Here is a 20,175-nt window from a genome sequence, read left to right on the forward strand (position 1 = left end):
CGCCCCTTACACAGACTATGTCACCCATAACTGTTTTTGTTTGTTTGTTTTATATTTGGCCAAAATATTCTGGTTTAGATACAGATATTTACAGAAGGTAGGGAGGAAGGGGACCAGGCCAGAGAGGGACAGGTATATGTACAAGACTGAGCTGCAAAGGGTAAGTTTCCATATAAGGTGGGGGTTTTATGAATGTTGGTTTCCATCTCATGTGACAATGTCCACTTCTGATGTGTGGAGAGATGATGGCTACTGCCCACCCAGGTACCAGCAGCAGAGGATTGTCTGGCTTGAGAAGAAGTAGGGTTTATAGGAGCCCAGCAGGTCCTTTCCGCTCTCCTAGGAGCCAGTAAGTTCGCATCTTTCCTTTTCCCTGGAATTGGGAGAGCAGAGATAATTCAGATTCTTCTGTTATTCCTCGTACCTCCCTCTCTTCCCCCACAGCCTCCACAGTCACATTGATCCTCCCTTTCCATGACTCCCTTCCTGTGACCTGCCATCACCTTCATCTCCACATCCCCTCGAAGCTCTAGCTGGAAGCATCCGAGCTCATCCAGGGCATCCTTGGTGGTAGAGGAGACATGAATCTTCAGGGCTGGGGCAGGACAAGAGAGATGATGGAAAGAAGAATCAAAGAAAAGGCAACCAAAGAACTGCAGTATCAGAGAGACCTTTACCCAACCACCATCCTTCAGGAGGGTCTCGGTCTTCCCAGGGCACATGCACTAGAACCAAAGCATGTCCAAGGACAGGGCAATCAGGAACTGCGGTCTATCCAACTGAGAGACTTGGAGAGACTCTGAAAAGAAGGAAAGGCCAACCCAGGGGGAGGCTGAGGCTGAGGTTGAGGGTTGACATCTCACCTTGACCATTAGACTCCATTCGAGAAGCAGTGTTCACTGTGTCTCCAAAGAGACAATAGCGGGGCATCTTCAGGCCAACGACCCCAGCACAGACGGGCCCTGTGAGAAGAAACAGGTTGGAAGAGCCTGGGGAAAGTGGATATGAGGGCAGGAGGGAGAGTCAGCCCTACCTGTGTGGACCCCTATGCGTAGCCGCAGTTGGTCGTGGGGTCGGTGGCGGATGCGGAAGGAAGAAACTGCATCCAGTAATGCCAGGGCCATACGAGCAATTTCTGGGGCATGACGCTGACCATTTCTCCCTGGGAGACCAGATACCACCATGTAGGCATCTCCAATCGTCTCTACCTGATTGAGAGGGGGATAAAAAGGTCATCTCTATCTGTATCAGTGGGCGTGGGGAAGAGTAAGAGGAGACAAGCTGAGTACTACTATGAGTCATCCTGGCAGCCAGGAAGCCAGACATTGACTGGCAAATAAGTGCCCCGGTCCTGAGTATCTGGGAGAAGCAGGCCCAATGAAATGAGCCCTACATAGCCCAAAGTGTCAAAGGAAAGAAAGCAGGCACTTGGCTTTGTTAACTGTACTGAAGCTGTGTAAGAGAAGGTCCTGGTTTTTAGGAACTACACACAGACTTATTTAGGAATGAAGGGCCACTGTGTCTGCCACTTACTTGCACAAGGTTCAGAAAATAATTATATGGATACATATATATAGATTTTTTTTTTAATAAAGCAAATGGGAAATACAAACAATTGGTAAATCTGAATAACGGGTTTATGGGAATTTTTCGTTATGGTAACTAAGAGATGGCAGAGTGAATCCAAAGGGAAGGGAGAAGAGTGGGCATTTATTATCTACACAATGTTAGGCACTTATTCACAATAAGTCTATTATTCCCATCATACACATAAAACATCTGAGGCTCAAGGAGCTTCTCTTACTTGCCCAAGGCCACACAGTTAGCTACAAAGTCAGATTGTTTTTTACTCCAAAGCACCATAAAGCCTACCCTAAATGACTCAATGACTTCAACAAAAAGCTTTCACTACAGAGCTTGTCCTTCATCCCAATATATCATTCTATACCCACATCCTGTATGCTTCCTCCATGTCTGGAGGGGATAAAGAGAAAAGATGGCTAGACTCTGACCATACCCTCAGGCAAAAAGTGGCAGACTAGATCCTGTGATGGTTCTGACTAGGGAAGCCACAAGGATTCACAAGAGTTTAGACTGGGATGTACAACTACAGTGCCAGAGCCTCAGCTGTCTATAAGGGACACTCCAGCACTAGAATGCTGGAGACTCAAACAGGAAAACTAACCACAGGGCAGGTAAGGCACGTGTGGTTCGGGGAGACTGGTTTTTAAAGGAGTGTCAGTGGAAGGGCAGCCCCAGCTCTCACCTTGTAGACGTCAAAGTTGTCAATTATGGCATCAAAGCATGTATACAGATCGTTAAGAAGTGTCACCACCTAAAAGGGATGGGAAAGTAGAGGCCTTAAAACTTGTGCCTGACTTTCTAAGAATTCTTAACAAACGAGCCGTGGCAAGATATGGAAACTCCAGAACAAGCTAGTCTTTCCTGTTATCAAGGAACTCTATGCCCCAGTTAAGCTTCCCTAGGTCCCCACCCCGTCCCTGGCACCTAACCTGTCTCTCACCTGCATGGGGGTGCTCTCTGCCGACAAAGCTGTGAAGCCAACGATGTCACTGAAGTAAATGGTAACGCTGTCAAAGGCCTCAGCCTGTACAGTCTCTCCCTGTTTTAACTGCTCTGCCACTGAACTAGGAGGCAAGGGTACAGACCAAGCCAGACTCAGAGAAGGGGGCAAAGGGAGGGGAAAAGAGTGTATGGTTGGAGCAAAGATGGGTTCTAACATGAAAGCTGAGCCTGGGGGAGGAGAAGGAAGGTGGCTGGGAAGTCATGACAGTCTAGGACAAGATAGGGTGGACACGTGGTGGGGGTTGGAAGAGGATCCCTGGGGCTGCAGACCAAATGTCCTGAGATGGGACTGTTCTACCTACACTCACTGGAGTGAAGCTCTGGTAGAGCAGCATCCTAAGAAGAAGGGATAGGAGGCCAGGAAGAAGGCAGCACAGCTCATTTGGAGACAGAATGAAAAACATGGTCTAGAGCCAGAATGGGTTCACGGTAGCAAGATGTGACAAAGCAGGGTTCTGAGGGTTGGCAAGGGAGTTGTCAGGAGCTGGATGAGGTAGAAAGCGACAGAGCAGATACGAAAGGAAAATTCAGGAAGGCATCAGAAGTCTCACTGGGGTAGAATTTGGTAGAGCAGAGCCTCAGCCTTGTGTTTCTCCTCCAGGTAGGCCTGTGTGCGCTCCTCCACCAGCTTCTCCAGGTTGTTGGCATACTGCTCCATGCGCAGCAGGAGGTTGTCCAATATACTGGTGCCACCTTCCCTGGAAGGAGGCCACGATATGGTACCTGCTCCAAGACGGTCGAGACTCCTGGGGCTTTCTACCCAGCCCACCTACCCTCTTGGCCCCACCAGCCCCACCTCAACCACTAAGGCTGATGAGGCCTCTATCCCTGGGGAGCCCCTGCCCCGTCATGCCCTCTCACTTGTTAAAGCGGCGAATGAAGCCCTTAATCTGTCCAAAGTCTGGTCGTTCAGCTGGGTCCTGGGCCCAACATCGCTCCATCAGCAAAACTAGCTCTTCATTCAGTTGGGTCCGGTCGATACTTGGCCGGAAATAAGGCCGCTGACCATTCCGGACCTTCTGGACAATCTCTGAGGGTGACAAAGGCTTGGTTGAAGAAAAGGTCCTCCAGGTAGGGGAAGCGCTGGGTAGTAGATTGACTCTCACCTTTGGGGCTGAGATCCAGGCCCTCCAAGTAGAAAGGCCCACTGCGAAGTGCTATCTCCTGTAAGATGATCCCAAAGCTATAGACATCAGCCTTCTGCATGCCTGTGGTTGGCAGGGGGTTCCCACTGAGCAGTTCTGGGGCAGTCCACAGCTTCTCTGAAAAGAGGGAACCAGGTCCTCACAGATGGAATCCCCAAGCCCACCTGGGCTCATTCGCATAATGCTCGCCACAGTACTGCCACTCCATCTCCCTCTCCCACCCTCCCTAAGTGGAAACGATCAGGGCCAGGGGAGGGCAATGTAGAAGTGGGTTGTGGGGAAAGGCCTCACTGGCATAGAGGGCATGGCTGTCATCAGGTTCAGCGGTTGATCGGAAGCTGGCCAGGCCATAGTCTGTGATTTTGAGCACGAAACGACTATCCACCACACAGTTGGAGGACTTGAGACTCCCATGGGATGCAATAATGCTGTTATGGAGAAAGGCCATGCCCTGCAGGATACAGATCAAGTCATAGGATTGGGTTATATCTGGCTTAGGATACCCCCTCTCCATGAGATGGGCATTAGCTAGCTGTCTAAAGATCTCAGGGCCATGAAAACAATATGCTAATTTTGGAAGGCATCCTTTGTACAGTTTCCACTCAAAGAAGCAGGCAAAAATAGGAGAGTCATCTCTTCCATGGGCTTCCCTGGTGGCTCAGATGGTAAAGAATTTGCCTACAATGCAGGAGACCTGGGTTTGATCCCTGAGTTGGGAAGATCCCCTGGAGGAGGGCATGGCAACTCACTCCAGTATTCTTGCCTGGGAAATCCCATTGACAGAGAGCCTGGCAGGCTATAGTCCATAGGGTTGCAAGAGTCCGACACAACTTAGCAACTAAACCACCACCATCTCTTCCTGGTATCTTAAGCAGTATATCAGCACCTAAGCACCAGGGCCAGGAGACATGCATAAGTAAAGGGACAAGGGGAGTTATCAGTTATTACCCTGGGAAGGGCAGTCTGTCTTCCGAGTAATAAAGGGAACAGAACCATGAGGGTGAACTCCAAGAATACTACACCCATGATGGCCTCAAATGCTTGGCCACTGCTCAGGAAGGCGTGCTTTGAGATCCAGGTATTAAGACTACCTAGATGCACCAAGGAAGATAAGCCAGTTGGAAACTTTAACATATAATCGTAAACAGGCAGGCAGGTCAAGATGGAGAAGAAAAGTGATCTACTAGAGGGAATGTGGACCAGAGAGAAAGTGGAGAGGATGGTAAATGAGGAAAACCTAGGACTTCCCTGGTGGCATAGTGGATGGGAATCTGCCTGTCAATGCAGGGGACACAGGTTCAATCCCTGGTACAGGAAGATCCCACATGACCCAGAGCAACTAAGCCTGTGAACCACAGCTACTGAAACCTGAGCACCCAGAGCCTGGGCCCTACAACAAGAGAAGCTTCTGCAGTGAGAAGTCCATGCGCTGCAGCAAAGAGTAGCCCCTGCTTACGGCAACTAGAGAAAGACCATGCAGCGACGAAGACCTAGCACAACCAAAAATAAATGACATTTTTTTAAAAAACCCTGGAAAGTGGACCAAGGTAGGAGGTAGCTGCCAAGTCAATCCAGAAGCCTGAAACTTCTGACCCCACAAGGCCAGACAGGAGAGAACCTTTGCCTGTGAAGGACTCTAAGGCAGGTCCTAATAAGAGGATAGAGTGATGCTTCCACTGGGAAGTCAGTTCAGGTGGAATAGAAAAAGGATACAGTGCTAACCAAAACTCCTCTAAATGTTTAGCTCTGGGCCTAAACAATTCAAAACTCTACTCTCTGTGAACTCTTCTTATTTGTTTCATCTTGACATCAACAAACCTTGGGAAATATCCAAACTTGTGAATATAGATATGATTAGACTTCTGGATTTGTTACAAATCACCTTTCTATCAAATCATTGTTCTCTTAAGAGTCATGTTTTTCTTATAATTTATCATCACACCTCCAGTTGAGCACCACATCAACGTTACCTAATAATTTCTCTCTCATTTGATGGCAAACTTTACATTACACACAAAATTTTTAAAATAACTTCATTAGAACTAAACAGAATAACCAAAGCCAGCTTCAGGTGTGGTACAGGTGATCCACTAGGCTAGCTCACTGACCCAGGGACTTGCTTCTAAACACCTGTGCGAGATGCAACTTTATACCTCCACAAATCCATGGACCTCTGGGTCACTTGAAAATAGCTGAAGCCTAGTATCTTAGAATGCAGAAGGTGATGGCACCCCACTGCAGTACTCTTGCAGTGGAAAATCCCATGGGCAGAGGAGCCTGGTGGGCTGCAGTCCATTGGGTCACTAAGAGTCGGACACGACTGAGTGAATTTACTTTCACCTTTCACTTTCATACATAGGATAAGGAAATGGCAACCCACTCCAGTGTTCTTGCCTGGAGAATCCCAGGGATGGGGGAGCCTGGTGGGCTGCCGTCTATGGGGTCGCCCAGAGTCAGACACCACTGAAGCAACTTAGCAGCAGCAGCAGTATCTTAGAAGATACCAAATGATCAGCATAGTTTTCCTTGGCTTCTCAGTTTCATTTAGAGAAGTAAGTAAAACTTACCTTTTTATGTAAATGTAAACTTTACATTTACTTAGTAAAATGTTCTTTTTGAATTTCAGTTTTTCTGAACAAAAGAGCAGATATGCCAAATATTGGCTAGAAAGTAAATGACAGAGAAAAATGAGGGTAAAAAACCCAGAAGATAAGTATGTTTGGAGACCCCATTTATTTTTCCCTGCTAAGAGATTTTAATATAAACTCTTGGAAGTTAAAAAAAATAAAAGGATGATGGAGAGAGATTTGAGGTGTCTAGTGTAGGAAAATAAAAATTTTCTACGAAGACTCTCTGTGGCAAATAAAACTCATTCCTCCCAATTAAAAGCCCCAGATCCCCTGTTTACCCATTATTACTCAATCTTCAGAATAAGGGGAAGTGGAGAGAATGGAATTTTTAGAAGACCAGGAAGAGAAATCCTAAGCAAAGACAGAAAAAAGGAGGCATTATTAAAGTGGATGAACTCAAGGAGCAGGGAAGACTCACCTTAACAAGGTCATTAATGAGTGAATAACGAAACATCCAGTCCAGGTTGATGCTGTCATTTTCCAGAATATCCTGGTAAGTGACATGGGATAGATGATGTGACTATCCTAGCCCCACTGTCACCCACACAGTTGATGTAATTTGGGGTCTATCTCCCTTGCCCCCATAATCCCCACCTAGATCCCACACCTGTAAACTCCCCCGAGGACAATACTCAGTGACAATGCAAATGTTGGGAGGGTCTATGCAGGCGCCAATGAAACGAGTGAGATGGTTAAACTGAACATCTCTCATCTAGTCAAAAGAAAAAAAAAAGGAAGAAAAGAGAATTAAGAGAGCTAAAAATTAGATACAGAAATCTACCACTAAAGGAGAGGACCTTTCTCTTAATTGTACTCACAACTCAAAGTCATTTAAAAATGACCCACTTGCCCTCCCAGCCAGTATTACTATTCCCTAGTCCTCTCCTTCCCCTTCCACATCGGAGTTTATCCTGGGCCCTCAACCCATACACCATGACTTACATGTTTGAGTTCAAACAGAACCTGCCGGGTCAGCTCGATGCGCTTCTTATTCACATGTTTGATGGCCACAACATTTCCCTGAGAGTGGGAGTGAAAGGGGAAGAGGAACATTAATTTCTGAAGGAGCCTCTGGGTGCTGGGAAAGACTAGAGAACTATGGGAGCAGCCAGGAGCTCAGCTGGACAGAGAGAGGAGGCTGACGAGGGGCAGAGGGTCACGGGAAGAGGTGAAAGATGAGGATGAGACAGGATGAAATGGTGGGGACCAGAATAAGCAGATGACTGTTCACCTTGAAGTGACCGGTGTTGGCAAAGATCTGGTATTTCCCATGGGCTGTCATGAGCGAGCCGTAACTGGATCCCCGCTGGGGCCAAAGGCAACATGGAGGCGGAAGGATGAAAGGAACATTAGATGGTGGTGGTGGTGCAGGCGCTATCATTACAGGCTGATGTGCTGGGAAAGGTCCAGGGTACGAAAAGACAGGCACTCAGAAGAAAGCGGAGGAACAGCTGAGAGAAGGGCTCACCAACGACAGTGTGAGGCGACTGCCTGCACCCTTGTGGCATCGCTCTGAATTGCCGAACTGCAGCTCTTCCCAGCGGATGCGCCACAACATGCTGGCCAGCTCCTTCTCCAGCATCAGTTTTCTGTAAGGACTGCACCCCTCAGCTGACTGGCAAGCCTGATCCTACCACCCCAGAGGCCAGCTGTGGGGTGGCGGGGGCTTCCCGGCAGCTCTTGAGGCTGCAGTCGTCACACCAAGAGACAGGAGAGAGAGAGAGTGAAGCACTCTCTGTGGGTCAGACACAAGCCCTGTGCTTATGTAAAAACACAGAGGCTGAAGATAAAGTACCTTCTTAAAATGCTGCCCGACTCTTTGCAACCCTATGGACTACAGCCCACCAGGCTCCTCTGTCCATGGGATTCTCCAGGCAAGAACAGTGGAGTGGGCAGCCACACCCTCCTCCAGGGGATCAAATCCACATCGCTTACATCTTCTGCACTGGCAGGGGGGCTCTCTACCACTAGTGCCATGGTAGCAGCCATGGAAAGTTCACCTTTGCCCATAGAAGACCCCACTCAAAATCACTAATTCTAGACTAGTGTACCCAGTCTAGAGCCAAAGTCGGGGAGGGGAAACAAGTCCAAGGCTAAAAGACAACTGACAAGAAAGGCTAGAGATGGTGGAGTTACAGCTAAGGGAGCCTGTCTGCGGAATCTCAGAACTCACCGGAAAATGAGGAAGCTGGAAACACCGAACATGATGAAGGTGATTCCTGTGCCCAGTGCCACAATTGCCAGAGTTGAGAGTGGAGCTGAAGGGGAGAGGGGGGCCCTGAGAAAGACTGTGTGTGGCCTTGGGAGCCAGAAGGGGGCGATGCTCTTAGGTGCAGGGAGCAGACCCATCTCAAGGTAGAGAGGAGGGAGAGGGTAGAGGAGACGAGGTGAAGCAGAGCTAAGAGTCGGAGGCAGGGGGGCATGAGGAGGAAATAAGAGAAAGAAAGCAAAGGGAGGAAGGGCTGCTCCCAGTCCCTGCACACACCCACTTTTATCACAGGATGGGTCGTCCAGGTCAAAGGCACAGGGGGGATTGTCCAGGGGGGGGGCCCCCTTCACCCAGGGGATGGGCCGTCCTGTCCACCAAATCTGCTTCTCGGCTCCCGAGTAGTGGGCTGCAGGCTGTGAGGATGGAGAGAACGGGGCCCACAGGCCTGCTCCCACCAGCCGCCTCGCCCCATAACCAGCTACTTGGCTGCTTTTCTCCCCAACCTGCTGCTCCCCCCACCACCATCATGCAGCTCCAGGAGAGAAAGTAAGGCCCTGCCTCCAGTGCCTTTGGTTCTGCCCCCATAAGAACCCTAAAAGCTGGGTTTGTGGGCCCCACCCGCACTCACTTCCCTGCCTCCTCCCCCATCACCTGAAAGTCCCCGGAAACCAGGTCTCCCATGGCCCACAGGACAAAATCGGTCTCCCGGTCATTGTTCTTGTCCATAACGACCAGTCCAGTCACACCTAAGATGGAAAGGAGCACCCCTTACTTGGAGATCTGCCCTTGGTCGCTCTCCTATCTTCCCAAGCCCTCTAGTTACCTGGCGGTCTGTCCCCGCCCCCGTCCTTAGCATGTGTCCACCTCAGCCGGGTGCTCTGGCCCCAGCTGACTTTCTCTCCTGCCCCTGGTGTCTGTGTTTGCCTCTGCCCACTCCACTCCTGAGCCTGGCAGCAGCGCTCTGGCCCTCATCTGACCCTCTCCATTACCACGGTATCTTCGTCCTTGCATCTTCTCGACAATTCGAAGTCCGTCTTCCCGGGTGCCTCCCTCCTGTATGGTCTCGTTCAGGACTTCGGCATACAGAAGGATCCCATCGTAGAAGCAGCCAGCAATGAGGTTCATCTGGGGGTGGTAACTTCAGCAGTGCTCTCCAAAGGTCTCTCCAGGCCCCTTCTCCAGCCCCCCTCCCATCTCTGAGGTCTCCTTCTTCTCCTCCTCCTGGTTTGCTTTCTTCCCTCCTCCCATAGCTAAGGGGCCATCCCTGCCTCACTAGGGCAGAAGGGAAAAACCCAGATGGAAGCCATCCAGCCCCCACAGTAGGGCTGGCTCTGTGGCCAAGGTTGTATTCTGAGTTAGGGAGAAGAGCCTTTCCTCAAAGCCTGGTCTGACTCTCAGGGAGAGAGAGATCTGCTTACCAAGGAAGGGGCCAGCTCCACACCAAAATCCTCCCGTGCTCTAATCAGAAGACGATTCTGGAATTCCTGGTACTCAGGATTCGGGGGTTCTCGGTATGTGATGACCAATACCGTCTGGACCCACAGCACATGGGAGAGTGAAAAGGATTCAAGATGGGAATTAGGGGAAGAGAGGAAGCAGGAGAGAGAAACATGGTCAAATACACATGATATAAAATGTACATGAGTGACCCTGAAGGCTGAGAGGATACTAAACACTGTGTGTGTTGTGTGTGTGTTTAATACACCTGGGAGAAGGGACTCCTTCAAACAAGATAGATAGAACCATCTGTCTATGGATGGTTCCGGGAATGTGGAGACTAAGAAACAGATAAAGTCAACTCCATCCCCCAAATGGGCTCTTCATCTTCCTGAAGCCCCTACTATCCCTCACAGCCCCTCGGTCCCTTCCTTTCTGGGTACCTGTTATTGGCAAGGACAACCCTGAGCAACAGCTCCTCTCCCTGGTGTTAATACTGCTAATGCTATCAGCACAATGCTGGCCCAGTGCTCCCACCCAGTGAGGTCCTATGACAAGTGGGGGAAATACCTTGAGACAGTGATTCCATCTGTAAAAAGCCACGAGCCCATTCCTTTAATGTGTGTAGAGCACCCACTATATGCAGTACTGCCCTGCATTCCAGCCTAGTCCCACAAGTCATGAGTCACAAGGAAAGCACACGGTCCCATGCCCACCCACGCCTCACAGGTAAGCCAGTGACACATGTGGTCTCAGCTGTGCACACTGCTCCCTGGCCACCGTCAGCACTTCTCCGTCTTCCATGGGAGTGCCTGCTTGGCTCCCACCGCCCTCACACACTTCCCCCTTCCTGGCCTCTGCCTGTACCTCAGGCCTCCACAGTCACTAGCCTCTCTGCCTTGGTCAGAAAACTGGCATGGCAACTTTGGGGAAAGACTTTAGTTCAATATATTTTGTGAAATGATAGACTAAAACTAGTCATTTCTAGCAATTGTGTATATCCGTGTCTTTAATCCCTAAAGTACCATAGAGATACTAGATATATTACTTGTGATCTATTCTAGATCAATTCACTCCAGGTACGACACAGTGAAGTCAGTTTATAACACACATTCAATATATAGACTAGAGTTTGCCTACTGAGGTAATTATTCTTACTGGAGTATGTGGATGCTTGACCACACATTGCTAATACTCTCCCACTGTCAGGCAGAATTTAAAAGGAGAGGGAGACTGAGGGTGGGGCTGGAAGGGTTCATTCAGGAACACTTGTTCAATGAATAAAATAAAAACAGAAAGGTAGGATATGGTTGACAATGTAAAAAGTTAGTTAAAAGACTTGAGGGACTTCCCTGGTGGTCCAGCTGTTAAGAATCCATCTGCCAATGCAAAAGATACAGGTTTGAGCCCTGCTCGAGAAGATCCCACATGCCACAGGGCAACTGTGTCCACGCGCCACAACTGCAGAGCCGACGCTCTAGAGCCCGTGCTCCACAGCAAGAGAAACGATTGCAACGAGAAGCCTGCACACGGCACCAACAGTAGCCCCGACTCCCCACAACTAGATAAAGCCCACACGCAGCAATGAAGACCCAGCACAGCCAAAAATAAATAAGTAAATAAAATGTTTTAAACATTACAAAAAAAAAACTTGAAAAGATCAGGCTTCACACAATTTATAGTTCAATACAAATGTCAATAATAGATTTCCAGTGCTGTTTAAAAAGTAACTCCCTAGGTTTATTCGTTTGCTAGACCAGCAGTTCTCAAATGTTTTTGATCTCACAACCCTTTACTACTAGAAATTACGGAGGACCCCAAGGAGTCCGTAATTTGGATTACATCTATCAATATTTACCATAGGAGAAATAAAAACTGACAAAGTTTTAAAGCACAAGAATACACAAGCACACCTTCTATAGCTGCCAGAGTGATGACATCATCTCACATCACGTAGCCTCTGGAAAACTCCACTGTACAATCATGGAAGAATGAGAGTGACAGAGGCAAATAACATCTCAGTATTTCTAAAATAGTTTTGACCTCATGGTCCCCATAAAAGGATTCCAGGGGCCCCCAGGATCCCAAGACCACACATTGAAAACTGCTATGCTAGACTCTTCTGCTGTGGTTACTAGCTACTAAAAAAGAGAGAGAGAAGCAGAAGAACCTCCAAAGAATTGCTGTTCTTGCTCAGGGGCTAGAGAGAAGGTAAAGGTAGGTCTCTGTGTCCCATTTCATGGGGGACCCCAGGTGGAAAAAAAAAGCAAAGGCTGCCAAAAATGAGTGCAGCAGTGATGGAAGCTAGAAGGGCACCCAGGAAATGTGGAAGGGCAGCAGACACCTGGCTCAGCCTGCTGGCCCGCCCATACCTAACCCTGATCAATGGACAGAATGGTGGTCTCCAGAAGAGATGCTGCCCCACACAGCCCTTGCTTTACTGCTAACTTCCATTCTTGACGTTGGAGTCCCCTCTCTGTAACCCAGTCTCATGCTGGTCACCTAGGTGGTTGCTTCTGCCTGGGTTTCTGGGCCAGTCTGTCCAATGTTCTAAAATGTCCAGACAGAGGCTCTGGGTCCTTAGAGCTAAGCCATTTGTTTAGCTCCACCGTGCCTACTTATTTTTCCCTCTCCTGGCTGATCATCTCGGTTTATAGTATCTGCCAGCTCTACTCCTCTCTAGAAGAATTCCTGACTCTTCCTCTCTTCCCAACACACACCTTGATTCAACTCAGTAAACAAGTGCTGGGCACATGGACTACACAGGTAGGCATGATTCCTACCCTCTAGGTTTAATGAGGTTTAAAAATCATAGCAACATACTTAATTTTAGGGTCTTCTTCCCCACTCTAGCTAGTATACAGCACGAGCCGGGCCCCTTTCCTTGGGCACGACACCTGCCTAGAAAGCCGTGGATATCTGTATCAGGGGCTCCTCGCCTCTGTTGCCGCCTTCTCCAGGTTACTCCAGTCCGGGACCACAGTGGGCCAGGTATGTCTGGGGCGTGGCCTCTCTGCTCTTTCATCTTTGTCTGAAACTGACCACATAACCTCCCTAACCCCCTGCCTGGCTTCAGGATCAGAAAAGGCTAAGAAGAGCTTTGTCAGAGGATACCCCATCACCCTCTCTCCCCACCTCACCACCTTGATTTTCCCTTTGGCATGTTCTTGACTGCCCCTTCTCTTATACTGTAGCAAAACCTCCCTCTTTGCTTTTCTGTCTGAATAATGCCTACAGTGAGTGGGAAAGCTGAGAATTCATTTATAGTCAGCCCTTGAGCAACATGGGTATGAACTGCATGGGTCCACTGATAATGTGGCTTTTTTTCCCAGTAAACACAGACCAAGGTACTGTATGACATGGTCGGCTGAATCCACAGATGTGGAACTTCTGATGGGGAGGCCTGACTGTAAAGTGATGCTCAGATTTTTGACTGCATGGAGGGGTGGGTGTCCCCACTTCCCACAATATCCAAAGATCAATTGTCTGTAACTAATTGTTAGTGGACTGTATCCCTCCTCCCCTATCCTAAGTGCTGGGGCCGCTTGGCTGATAGGAATTCTCCCACAAGAGAGAGAAGTGTTCCCTCAACAAAGAAAATGTGGCCCAGAAGGCTGTGGAGTCTTCCCATATGGGGGGGGTCAGGGAGACCTTCCTTGACCACGTTAGCTAAAGCACAATTCTCTTGTTACTCTCTTCTCAAACCACTCCATTCTTTTTTTTTTTTTTAAGTACCATACCACATCACAATTTGTTCTATACTAGTATTATTGCTTATTTGTTTATGTTGGTCTACTCTACTGAGTGTGGACTCCAAAAAGGCAGGGACTATATCTGTCATGTTCTCTGCTGTATGCTAGTACCTAGCCCAGAGACTGGGACGTAACATGTGCTCAATAAACTCGAATAGAACGAGCCAGGCTTCAAGTGACTCAAACATTGACTGAATAGTAAGTTCCAGAGAAGACAAAGTTAGGCAAAGAGTGGGAAATTCAGTCCAGCCTGAGGATTCAGGGATTGTTTCTAGAAGGGAAGATAACTGATCTGAGTCCTAAAGAATGCCTTATTCAGACAGACAATAGGTAAGAAGGTCATTTTAGGCAAAAGTTACAGCATCAACAAAACCTGTCCTGTCACTGCCTGGGTTCACATGTGACAGTCACAGACTCATACTCAGGAGTGCAAACAGATATGTCATTCACAGTCAGACACAACCAAATACAAAATCACAGCCACAGCCACAGGGAGCTCAACCCAGTGCTCAGTGACAACCTAGAGGGGTGAGCTGAGGAGGGAGATGGGAGGGGTTCTCAGGAGGGAGGGCACATGTGTATGCCTGTGGCTGATTCCTATTGATATATGGCAGAAACCAACACGAATCTCATAAGCAACCATCCTCCAATTAAAAAAAAAAAAGTCATGTAAAACCTCACTTACTGGAGAAGGTGGCCAAACAAGTCCAGCACTTATACATACCTACTTAGAGTCAAACAATCTAAGGGTTGAAAGGATCTTAAGGTTATCCCATATGCCACCTCAAATCCTTTTGGGAAAAGGAGGGATATGCACAAATATGTTAAAAAAATACTTATGCACACAAATCAGTGAAAGACTGGTGGGAGAAGAGGGGAGCAATTCATGGGTATGCTTTTAAGAGGCAGAGATTTGGGGTGAAGGGAGGAAGAGCACTGTGAACAGGAGCAGAGAGCGTAAAGATGGGGGCAGCGTTTGGTCGCGGATTTGAGAGAGGTCTAGCCGCTGACGTACTCAGCAGTACTGGAAAGTAAGATTTTAAAAGTGGGTTGAGAACAGACTGTAGAAAATCTTAAAGGTCATGATAAGGAGTCAGGACTTCATTCAGTAGGAAATCAGTCATTCAAAGTTTTGAGCAGAGAAGTGAACAGAGTCCTGTCACTTCTCCCTACAAGTTGTTTCTCACATCCATTTCTTTTCATTCCTGCTATCATCACCACCCCCTGGAGAAGGAAATGGCAACTCACTCCAGTATTCTTGCCTGGAAAACCCTGTGGACAGAGGAACCTGGTGGGCTGCGGTGCATGGGGTTACAAAGCGTCAGCAGACACAAATGAACACACACGCATCATTACCACAGTTCAAGCCCATAGCTCTAGGCCTCATTCTAGCCTATTACATACAGATGGCCTCACTGCCTCCAGTCTTCTCCTCTTCCAATCCAACCTGAATTCTGTCAGTATACGTCTCATCACAACAAACAAACAAACCTCGAAAACCTGGCCACTCAAGTCCAAGCACCTCAGTCTTAGGTTCAGGGCTCTTCTTAAGCTGAGGCTACCCCTGCAACATTATTTCTTATAATCTGCCCCAAGTGAACCACTCTTTCTCGTCAGGTCAGTTTGCCTTGGACCCCCAAACAGGTCCATTCCTGTCTTTTTCTCTTAGCTGCCTGGATCCTCTTTCCCACTCTGACTAGGAAAACAACATCTGTCTTTAAAGTCACAATGGAGTCTTGCTTCCTTTATAAAAGCATTCCCTAAACCCAGCCCACAGTGACTCTCTCCTCTGAACCACTCACGTTCTTAGCATCTCTTCCAGGACCTATAATCACATCCTATCTCATACTTATATTTAACTGTACTGCAATCATGCCTCACCTCTTCAGAAAGGGTGGAAGCCCTCCCACGGGCTGGGACTAAATCTTCTCCTGGACTTTTCTCCCTGACGGTATATCTACCATTGGTACTTAGGAAAGCCAGCCATTCCAGGATCTTAAGAGGTGGCCTTGGCAGACTCACTGAGAAAGAGCCACAAAGGTGAGACTAGGCTAGAAAATCCTTTGTCCATTTCACCTCTATAGTTTACAATTCTCGCCCTATTGCTGGGGCTTCTGTGGGGTCTTGTGAGAGAAAGAGAATCCCCCAAAAGTTCCTCTCCCCCTTCCTTCAAGATTGATTCAGATGATACCTGAAATGCTTCTCTGAGGGCCTGGGCCTGTTCCCGGGTGCGATTATCCTGCCAGGGCCGGCCCATGGAGCGTGTGGGGCCCGCACGGAGGCTCTCCCCAAAGACATCCAGGTAAAAGAAGACGTAATCCCCGTTGGTCAGGTTCTCCCTCTGGGCCTGCAGCAGGATCTCATGCAGCATCTCCAGAGGGCCACAGATGTACACAACTGGGGCAGGTACATGACAGAGGGGCCCCTGAGAGAGGGGCCAGGACCCTGAACAGCCCTCTTTCTGACCGTCTGCATTTCCATGCTTAGCAAGGAATAGAGGCCCTAACCTATCAACCACCCACCAGATGTCCCCCATCCCTCCCCTTGGGAGTCTATGTCATAAGTACCCTGGGGCTATAAGGACCATCTGGCAGAAGTCAGAGCCTGACTCCAGACTCCAAAGGAAGGGAGCTATCCCTCGAGCCCCTCCTCTTCCCAGAGCCCTGCCTTCTGCTCCCACCCAGACCTCCTCACTCCCCCACTCTGCCCTGCCTCTCCCTAGGCTCAAAGGCACTGATTGCTCAGAATTTCTCTCAGTGTGAGCTTTACCTGTCTTTCCCCACCAAATCTGCTGTACCTCAAAGCCCATTAACAGAGTCCTCACTCTTCTTATGCCTCCAAGGGGTCTTGGCAGCCCAGTCTGAGAAGTCTCTGCTCACAGACAGGCACACATTTTGGAGTGACCATCAACTACATTCACTACTCCAGGGCACTCACATTGCTCTCCAGATTCAATGTCCCCCAACCCCACACTCTCCCTGACCCAAGCTTCACCCTCCATGCTATCTTATTCCTTGTTCACATCTACCTGTGAACGGCCACCAGCAGCGCCCCCCGCCCCCCGCCCCAATACAATGCCTTGGGCCTCTCCCAGGGGCTCCATCCACCTCTGCTTCTTGATCCCAACCACCACCATCAGCTCCTCAACACCCATCTACATCTACAGCCTCCCAGTGCCCAACCCCAGGGACACCGCGACCCTCCTCCCCTAGCCCTAACACAGCCCGGGCCACACTCACTGCGCCCGTTGGCCCGGATGAAGTGGGTGGCCTGCTCAGGGCCCCCCGGCTCACGGGCATACACCTGATGCTGTACACTGAGGTTGATGCCCTGCAGGGCCTCAAAGACGCCCTCGATGGTGAAGTAGTGAGGCCGGTCATCTGTGCGAGCATCCAGATACAGCAAGGCAGCACGGGCAGTCCAATTGAAGTGCCCGTGGAGCGTCACTACAAACTCACCCAGCTTGGGAGCAGAGGGACCAGTGCGCACCAGGGTTCGGTAATGCTCACTCTTAGCCGAAAAACCAGAGGCCACAGCACCCGCGGTCAGCAAGGGAAGGCGCCAGTGTGAGGCAAAGCGAGCCACAGAGGCAGCGGGGTACACGCAACCCGGGCCCAACAGAAGGTCGGGGTCATGGTACAACTTGAGATCCACAGCGCGCAGAGGGGCCAGGTACTCAGAGCAGGCGCCGTCCAGCTCAGAGCTGACGAAGCGGAGGTCCACGGGCAGCGCCCGGCCCAGTGCCTCCACGGCAAGGGCCACAGCTGGACCCACCCGTGGCCATGCCCAGGCATAGCTCAGGTTGTGTTCGGGCAGCACCACCGCCAGCGTCAGATTGCGCGCCCCGGGAGGACGCACCCCACCTGCCAGGGCTGCCACCACCAGCAGGAGAGATGGCAGTGCCATGGGGAGAAAGCGGCGGTCCCACTGCCCCCAGAACCCAGGGCCAGGTGGGCCTACGGGGGAGACACCAGCACCACCCAGCCTGGAACCAGGGGAAGACCGCCAGAAGAGAAGTGATGATGAGCCAGGAGGGCCGGGACACAGGAGAGGGGCAGGGACGGGCGAGGAAGAGGAGGGAGAAAGGGAGCCCCAGGGAACGAGTGAGGACTGGGTCCAGCAGCCCAGGGCAGGGACTGAGGAGGACTAAGGGTAGGGTGGCAGGAGGACGGAAGGACCGAGGGGGCCTGTGACTGGGATGTGGACAGTGAGGGGTGAAGTCGGCTGATGAATCTCAAGCTGAGGAGGAAAAGGGGATCCGAGACTGGGATGGGGTGGGGGTGGGGGGCAGGCTGGTACAAAGAGAAGGCCTGGGGGACACCTCACAGCCGAAGGGGCCAGGAGGGCAGAGAGCTGCGGAAAGGAGGACCAGGGGGATAAGGTGGGAGGGGGCTGGCGCGGCGGAAGGACTGGGACCATGGGCGGCGGGGAGCGAAGCGAGGCCTGGGCCGGAGGGGAGGGAAGGCAGGGGTGAATCTCCCTGAGAAGGCTTCTCCCGAAGCTCCTGCTTGGACTAACGGGCCCAGGGCGCTGGTCCCATCCGGAGCTGCGGCGGCCCCGCCCGTGTCCCAGCTCCTCTCTGCTCCGCTTCTCCTGGGCCCGGGCGGCCGGCGCAGCCCCGCGCTTCCTCCCGCCCCCTGCCTGGGCCCCCGGGCGCGCCGCTCGTCCGGGTCAGGTCGCCGCGGCCCGGCCGTCTCCGCTCGCTGCGCCGGCGGCAGCCGAGTGCGACTCCCCGGGCGAGCCGCCCGCCCCCGCCCCGCGCCTTCCCCGCCCCCTCCCCGCGGCCCCTCCTTCTCCCCCGCCCGGCCCCACCCTCCGGCGCCTGCTGTCTCCCCCAACCCGCCCCTCCGCACCCCCACCCCTGCCCGGCCGCCCGGGGGCCTCCCAGGTCTCACACCCACCCAGGGGGCGCCGCGGAAGGGCCTCCCAGGCCGGCGAGGTTCCGGGCGTCCCCTCACTTTGAGGCCTGCCCGGTCTCCTCCAGGCCCCCCGGGCCACCCCAGCGCGCGCTGTCCATCTCACTCCCAGGAGCCGGGGCCTCTCTCCACTGCCCTCGCACATCCCGCTCTTCTTAGGGTCTCCTTTCTCAATTTCCCCGAGTCCCTCAGACACTCGTTTCAGGAAGAAGTCTGGAACCCCCACGTATTTGGTATCCTCACTTGTCCTCCACCTAGCGAGCCACACCACCCTTCTCACTGCCGCAAACTCTCTCTCCCCTTCACCAGCAAAACATGCTTGCTCCCTGAAGAACAGGCCCCTCCAGGACCAAGGCGTCCCAAGGACCGATTTTTCCCGAGTCCTTACGAAGTCCATGAGTCTCCCTTTTCCTTAAGACTCAACTCTCCAATCTCTCTCTTCCTGGCCCTACGCCCCGTCTGTGCCCTCCCGGGTACTCAGAGGCCACCACAGCCCACTAGGCTTCCATCACACCATCTGCTCCTGGGCAGGACACCAGAACAGCCTCTTCTCTTTGTCTCCCTTCACGGCCCAGGCTCGCACCCAAGAAAAGCTCAGGGACTGACTCAGCAGAACAGTTCCAGCAGTGGAAGCCCACTGTGTCCTCTTTGGGTTCCACCTTCCCTCCTAAGCATCCAGCCTAGAAGGCTCACCCCAGACACCCCAGATCTGGAGGAGCTGATCTGATTGCGAGGAACAGCTTGGGAGGGATGAAATCATGGTTGCTGGGAGGAACTGCCATGGGACCTTAGGGAGTTTTCCTCAAATTGTCATTAAGGAGATGCATATCAACCCATTTTCCTCCCCCCTGCCAAGAGCCACAGTGAGTCTCCTGCTTCAGGCCGCTTCTCCAGCAATCACAATTCCAAGAAGCTGAGAGCTCCCGGAGTGGAGCGAGAAGGGTGGGTGTGCAGGGAGAGGAGGGGTCTAGTTTCTCTGAGGTGGAGGCGACACCTAGTGGTTTGGGGAGGGAACTAAAGGACAATGCCATTTTATTCTCAGGTACAATATTTCTTTATTGAACAGTCTGCCTTGCACAGGCTTTGGGGGTGAATGCACAAAGCTGAATGCTACAGGCTTACCTTTGAGGAGCATTCATTTGGAATCCCTTGGGCTCAGAGGCCAAAGGCAAGCCCCCCAAAAACCTCTTTTGCCCTCAAGCCAGTAGAAATGGAAACCTTTGGGTAGCTCTTTAAACCAGACATGTAACTCCAGTTCCAGCTCCTGACACTGTTAGTGCAAAGAAACTTCATCCTATCTGAGCAAGCAAAAGAAGGATAGACCAGACAAAAGGGTAATGGGACAACCTGAGAAAGACATGACTCTAGCTTCACATACAGTCAACCAAATACTTTTCAAGCAACTACACACATTTTAATCAGAGAAGCAAATCCAAATGACACAATCTCTGCCAGAATCACAGAATTTCAGTGCTAGGAGGAATCTTATAAATATATTGT

At 50.9% G+C, this 20,175-nt stretch overlaps 1 protein-coding gene across 4 annotated transcripts; it reads right to left on the bottom strand.

Annotated features, from left to right (window-relative positions):
- Window positions 1–31: 31 nt before the first annotated feature.
- On the bottom strand, window positions 32–18,485 carry NPR2 (natriuretic peptide receptor 2). Of its 4 annotated transcripts, XM_042243265.1 has the most exons (23): window positions 16,999–18,485; window positions 16,529–16,630; window positions 15,951–16,156; window positions 9,989–10,102; window positions 9,560–9,695; window positions 9,222–9,316; window positions 8,851–8,983; window positions 8,535–8,619; window positions 7,830–7,950; window positions 7,593–7,667; window positions 7,304–7,381; window positions 6,969–7,073; window positions 6,780–6,851; window positions 4,023–4,182; window positions 3,693–3,848; window positions 3,448–3,616; window positions 3,138–3,284; window positions 2,525–2,648; window positions 2,267–2,335; window positions 1,034–1,208; window positions 864–962; window positions 504–595; window positions 32–373 (listed from the first exon to the last, which is right to left on the bottom strand). In XM_042243265.1, the coding sequence occupies exons 1-23, from the start codon at window positions 17,663–17,665 to the stop codon at window positions 308–310; spliced, it is 3,246 nt and encodes a 1,081-aa protein (XP_042099199.1). In that variant the 5' UTR covers window positions 17,666–18,485; the 3' UTR covers window positions 32–307. The 4 variants fall into 4 exon arrangements, with proteins under 4 accessions (XP_042099199.1, XP_004004316.2, XP_042099200.1 ...); XM_004004267.5 differs by lacking the exon at window positions 16,529–16,630; XM_042243266.1 differs by lacking the exon at window positions 7,593–7,667.
- Between the last annotated feature and the right edge of the window lie 1,690 nt (window positions 18,486–20,175).

This window comes from Ovis aries, chromosome 2, assembly GCF_016772045.2.
Source record: "Ovis aries strain OAR_USU_Benz2616 breed Rambouillet chromosome 2, ARS-UI_Ramb_v3.0, whole genome shotgun sequence".
NCBI lineage: Eukaryota > Metazoa > Chordata > Mammalia > Artiodactyla > Bovidae > Ovis > Ovis aries.

Excerpts from the sequence above, each read along its gene's own strand:
- NPR2 (XM_042243265.1), bottom strand. The coding sequence starts at position 17,665 with ATGGCACTGCCATCTCTCCTGCTGGTGGTGGCAGCCCTGGCAGGTGGG. Across the intron at positions 7,074-7,303 it reads TTCTGTTTGAACTCAAACAT|ATGAGAGATGTTCAGTTTAA; the intron begins GTAAGTCATGGT and ends TCTTTTGACTAG. Across the intron at positions 1,209-2,266 it reads ACAACTTTGACGTCTACAAG|GTAGAGACGATTGGAGATGC; the intron begins GTGAGAGCTGGG and ends CCTCTCAATCAG.